At 38.8% G+C, this 6000-nt stretch overlaps 1 protein-coding gene across 1 annotated transcript in view; it reads right to left on the reverse strand.

The window, feature by feature from the left end:
- trappc10 (trafficking protein particle complex subunit 10) overlaps window positions 1-6000 on the reverse strand; it is a 28871-nt gene that overhangs the window by 2347 nt on the left and 20524 nt on the right. The window contains exons 19-22 of the mRNA XM_084101742.1: window positions 5939-6000; window positions 2140-2304; window positions 1736-1916; window positions 725-916 (exon numbers count right to left, since the gene is read on the reverse strand). The exon at window positions 5939-6000 is cut by the window's right edge and continues 65 nt beyond it. Coding sequence (XP_083957868.1) covers window positions 725-916; window positions 1736-1916; window positions 2140-2304; window positions 5939-6000 — 600 coding nt within the window. The remainder of the gene's footprint in view (window positions 1-724; window positions 917-1735; window positions 1917-2139; window positions 2305-5938) is intronic.

A 6000-nucleotide genomic window follows, 5' to 3' on the forward strand; every position in this document is an offset into this window, starting at 1 on the left:
TGTACTCAAATAGAAACGATTAAAATATTATCACACTTATTCATGTTTTAATTTATAGAGTTAACCTTGTGCAGTACTGAATAAAAAAATAAAGATATATTAAATTGACAAAAAATTCAACAAAATCAAGCCGAATGAACCGATTCACTCAGATGAATCAGAGAGAGACAAACGGGCTTCACTACACACCGCCAAAATAAAAGTCTGTTCAATTATGTCCTCAAATACAACTGATGAATGTGGGAAAAAATTAATTGAAATATAATTTAAGGAATATCTCACATTCATGTTATAATACAGTAAATCTCTGCAACTGAATAAAAAAAAGAAAATAATAATAATAAAAATAATAAAAATGCTATGTTTTGATGTATTTTCGTTTGATGCTTTATTAATTAATTTGATTATTCTGTTGTGCATCAATGAATAAAAAAAATTAAAATAAAAAAAATAAAAATGCAATGTTTTGATGTAAAGGAATTGTATTTTCATTTGATTGTATATTTTAAAAAATGTATTAAACTGTTCAAGCTTTATGAATTAATTTGATTATTCTGTTGTGCAGCAGTGAAAAAATAAAATAAAATAAAAATGTTTTAATGTTAAGGAATTGTATTTTCATTTGATTGCATATTTAATTTGTATGAATTCTTTTGATATAAATTGGTATTAAATCCTACAGATAAAGTGAGTGTGTAGTGATTGTGTGTGTGTGTTGCCTGACCTGGGTCTGGTTGCGTGACGCTGGCGTGATGTGGCCGGTACTTGAACACACGTATGTTGGGGAACGGCAGCTGACCCGCGAACAGCGGCATGACCTCCATGTGAACCTTGTGTGTCGCCATGGCAGCCGTCGGCATAGACACGACCCCTGAACTCTTGCCACACACCGCCCAGTTACTGTGGTTGTCAATCACTGCAGACACACACACACACACACACACACACACAAGCCAAAACATTTTTTACGTTTTCAAAATGATGATAAAAAAAAACTAAAAAAAACTTTAGTGTGATTGTTCATTTGCAAAGTTGACGTCCTTCGAATTTCGAATTTTATAAATTTTTCTTAATTATAATGCAGATAATTATTGCAGTTTTATATCTAAATAATTTAAATTTAAAATACATACAAAACAATTCCACAGGAATGATGGGAAAAGAATTGATACCTTTGGGTTAAAATATTAATATTGATTTAAATTAATAGGAAAATTAAACTGCAGTCGCCACTGTTCAGCCTGAAGAGGGCAGCACTCAGACGTTTCTACACCATATATTGTAAAATTAAAACACTTTATACCCAAATGTCAAAAAAGTTACTCGAATCAATGAACAGCACTAATAAAGCCCCAGTCTTACAGATCATTAACTAAAAAAAGTTGTTTTTGGGTTTAGTTACCCTTTAAATGATTAACCATTAATTTGACATTTTTACAATTCAATTAACTTCTACTTTTCCATCAACTCACAAACCCCAGTTTGAAGAAGCCCTAGTATCTGTGTGTGTGTGTGTGTGTGTGTCGCGCTGTCGTACCTTCATACATGAGCCTGGAGTGTGTGTGTGTGTGTGAGTGAGTGAGTGAGTGTGTGTGTGTGTGTGTGTGTGTCGCGCTGTCGTACCTTCATACATGAGCCTGGAGTGTGTGTGTGTGTGTGTGTGAGTGAGTGAGTGAGTGAGTGAGTGAGTGAGTGAGTGAGTGAGTGTGTGTGTGTGTGTGTCGCGCTGTCGTACCTTCATACATGAGCCTGGAGGTGCGCAGGCCGTCGGTCTCGCTGAGCTCCTCGTCGTCGCGCTCCGCTTCGCTGGGTTCAGTGAGGCGTGTGAGACACACCTCCAGCCTGCAGAGGGCGCCGGTGCGACAGTGCTGTTCGCCTGCAGGAGGACTGATCTCCGCTCGCACGCTGTACAGAGTCTGACACACACACACACACACAGAAACACATCAAGCATTGACCAGACGCTGCAATCTGTCAGTCGAGTCACCTTTAATTATACAGTGCTTTTACAATACAGAGTGTTTCAAAGAGATAACAGGAAAATCATATACACAGTTCTCATATCATGGTGTCAATGCAGGAGATCAATAATACTGTTGAATATTGAATGAAATGTCAGTGTGTGAGAACGAGACTCACTGAAACGCGCTCCACTGTGAACTCGTAGCTGTAGGGTTTGAGATCCGCGTCCGGTGCGTCTGCAGGAGCGAAGCTGGCCGAGAACACACACTGCAGAGAGAGAGGAGGGGCGTCGCTCCACCGCACCTCCCACATGCTGAACACACACTGCTGACTGAACACCACCTGAACACACACACACAGGATCTGTTCAACCAGCGAACATTTCGATGTTCTGTGTTCTGAGCCAGAGAGAGCCGTTGTCATGTATAGATATGAAACTACTGTCTTTTTCTGTTACAATCATTCAGATTATCACAGAAGTTCTGGGATAAAGGTTTATAAACACTGGTTTCTACGCTAGCGATCAAAATAGAGTCAATTTTAAATGTAACTTGACGCTTCAAATAAAGCTTGTATCAGTTACATCGTTACACCAGTAGGTGGCGACTGGGAGAACAAGTAATTGTTATTGAATCATTCACTCAAGAGATTTGTTCAAAAACGCTGATTCATCCAGTAATGAAACAAGTGAAGTCTTAAAGAGTGAGTCATTGAATCATTCACTCAAGAGATTCGTTCAAAAACACTGATTCATCCAATAATGAAACAAGTGAAGTCTTTATGAGTGAGTCATTGAATCATTCACTCAAGAGATTCGTTCAAAAACACTGATTCATCCAATAATGAAACAAGTGAAGTCTTAAAGAGTGAGTCATTGAATCATTCACTCAAGTGATTCGTTCAAAAACACTGATTCATCCAATAATGAAACAAGTGAAGTCTTTATGAGTGAGTCATTGAATCATTCACTCAAGTGATTCGTTCAAAAACACTGATTCATCCAATAATGAAACAAGTGAAGTCTTTATGAGTGAGTCATTGAATCATTCACTCAAGAGATTTGTTCAAGAATGTACATTACTAATAAAACAAGTGAAACAATAATAATAATAATAATTATATATATATACACTGCTCAAAAAAATTAAAGGAACACTTTGAAAACACATCAGATCTCAATGGGGAAAAATATCATGCTGGATATCTATACTAATATGGACTGGGTAATGTGTTATGAACGAAAGGATGCCACATAGTTTGATGGAAATGAAAATAATCAACCTACAGAGGATTGAATTCAAAGACACCCCGGAAATCTAAGTGAAAAAATGATGCAGCAGGCTTGTCAATTTTGCTGAAATTTCATTGCAGCAACTCAAAATGGTTCTCAGTAGTTTGTATGGCCCCCACGTGCTTGTATGCATGCCTGACAACGTCGGGACATGCTCCTACTGAGACGACGGATGGTGTCCTGGGGTATTTCCTCCCAGATCTGGACCAGCGCATCACTGAGCTCCTGGACAGTCTGAGGTGCAACCAGGTGATGTCAGATGGACCGAAACACAATGTCCCAGAGGTGTTCTATTGGATGTAGGTCAGGTGAGCGTGGTGGCCCTTCAATGGTATCATTCCTTCATCCTCCAGGAACTGCCTGCATGCTCTCGCCACATGAGGCCGGGCATTGTTGTGCACCAGGAGGAACCCAGGACCCACTGCACCAGCATAGGGTCTGACAATGGATCCAAGGATTTCATCCCAATACCTAATGGCAGTCAGGGTGCCATTGTCTAGCCTGCAGAGGTCTGAGCGTCCCTCCATGGACATGCCTCCCCAGACCATCACTGACCCACCACCAAACCGGTCATGCTGAACGATGTTACAGGCAGCATAACATTCTCCACGGCTTCTCCAGACCCTTTCCTGTCTGTCACGTGCTCAGGGTGAACCTGCTCTCATTTGTGAAAACCACAGGGCACCAGTGGCGGCCAATTCTGGTGTTCAATGGGAAATGCCAATCGAGCTCCCTGGTGCTGGGCAGTGAGCACAGGGCCCACTAGAAGACGTCGGGCCCTCAGGCCACCCTCATGAAGTCTGTTTCTGATTGTTTGGTCAGAGACATTCACACCAGTGGCCTGCTGGAGGTCATTTTGTAGGGTTCTGGCAGTGCTCATCATGTTTCTCCTCGCACAAAGGAGCAGATACCGGTCCTGCTGATGGGTTAAGGACCTTCTACGGCCCTGTCCAGCTCTCCTAGAGTAGCTGTCTGTCTTCCTGGAATCTCCTCCATGCTCTTGAAACTGTGCTGGGAGACACAGTAAACCTTCTGGCAATGGCACGTATTGATGAGCCATCCTGAAGGAGCTGGACTGCCTGCGCAACCTCTGTAGGGTCCAGGTATCGCCTCATGCTACCAGTAGTGACACTGACCCTAGCCAAATGCAAAACTGGTGAAAAACAGTCTGAAAAGATGAGTAGGGAAAAAATGTCAGTGGCCTCCACCTGTAAAACCATTCCTGTTTTAGGGGTTGTCTCACTGTTGCCCATCTAGTGCACCTGCTGTTAATTTCATTAACACTAAAGCAGCTGAAACTGATTACCAACCCCCTCTGTTACTTAACTGACCAGATCAATATCCCAGGAGTTTAACTGACTTGATGCTATTCTCTGATTAAAAAGTGTTCCCTTTATTTTTTTGAGCAGTGTATATATATATATATATATATATATATATATATATATAGCGATATGGCTTATTATATACGTTTTGCACTGACCAAAAGCATTTATTTCATTTATTTGCAGTCTGTGTTATTTTACTATCAGTCAGATACCATTATAATTTTTATTAATACTTTAATTCGTTTTTAATTTCATATTTTCTGTTTTCATTTTAGTAATCTTGTGTTTTGTCATTTATATAATCTTGTTAAGTTTTAATTTTTTTAAAGTTTTTTTTTAAATCTTAAATGTGTAGACATTTTTTTAAATCTATTTTTGACTGAAACAAGCAGCGCATATATTTATTTGTAAGAAAAATAAAAGCTCAAAAAATCTGGACGGTTAAGAATCAGCACAGTACAATAGTATTATTTTAAGATTTTTATTTATTTAATACTCACAAAATCATAATTATGACCATTTTATGATCTTGTTTTTAACTTTTTTTTAACTTTATGAAAGAGGTTTGAGTTCGTTCACTAGTCAACAAAAGTGTAAACACACATTTTTCACGTTTTTCCCCGAATCACTCGGGCCTAAAAGGATGGTTTGCACCACAAAAAAATGGTCCTCAGAGTTTTCTCAGCTTTCAAAAAAAATACATAAATCATAAACAAGTTATTTTCTATGCAGATGCTGAATCACCACAATCATTCCACAATGATCAACTTTTTACAAACAGAAATATTCAAGTCATCTGGTGAAAACTCCAGTATTGTTTGATATGGTAATAACTAGCGCTGCACGATATTGAAGAAAAATGCGATAACTCGATATGTGATATGATGATAATGCGATATTCGATATGTGATATGATAATGCTTCAAGTGTGTAAAATAAACTTAAATTATCTTTAAAATGATATAACCTTCACATTCTTTTTGTGACGAAAACATCCGTACAGCTTCTGCCAGTGAACATCAGTGTTTTACTGTATATCAGAAGTGTTATTTTAACATCACTGGGTTCAGGTTATCCTACATTAGGGTTATTTACCAACATAAACTGAATAATCAAATGTAAAAATAAACACTGCTTAGTTTTCAATGTATGAATTAAATATATCCTGATTCTTATTAAAGCTACAAAAGTGATTCAGCCGAGATTGAGTGATTTCTCTCTGTCTTTTGTCCATGACCCCAGTTATTGCAAGCCGTTGTGATATGCATATCGCGATATTTCGATATATTGTGCAGCCCTAGTAATACATGTCACAGACAGCATCCAGAGCCAATCAGAGAGTGTGTATCAGACTCACGCTGTGCGCTTCGGTGTTGAGAGAGAGCAGCTCCAGTGACGGCGTGTGCTGATTCTCCGTCA

This window comes from Abramis brama, assembly GCF_963993115.1.
Source record: "Abramis brama genome assembly, chromosome: 23".
Classification (NCBI taxonomy): domain Eukaryota; kingdom Metazoa; phylum Chordata; class Actinopteri; order Cypriniformes; family Leuciscidae; genus Abramis; species Abramis brama.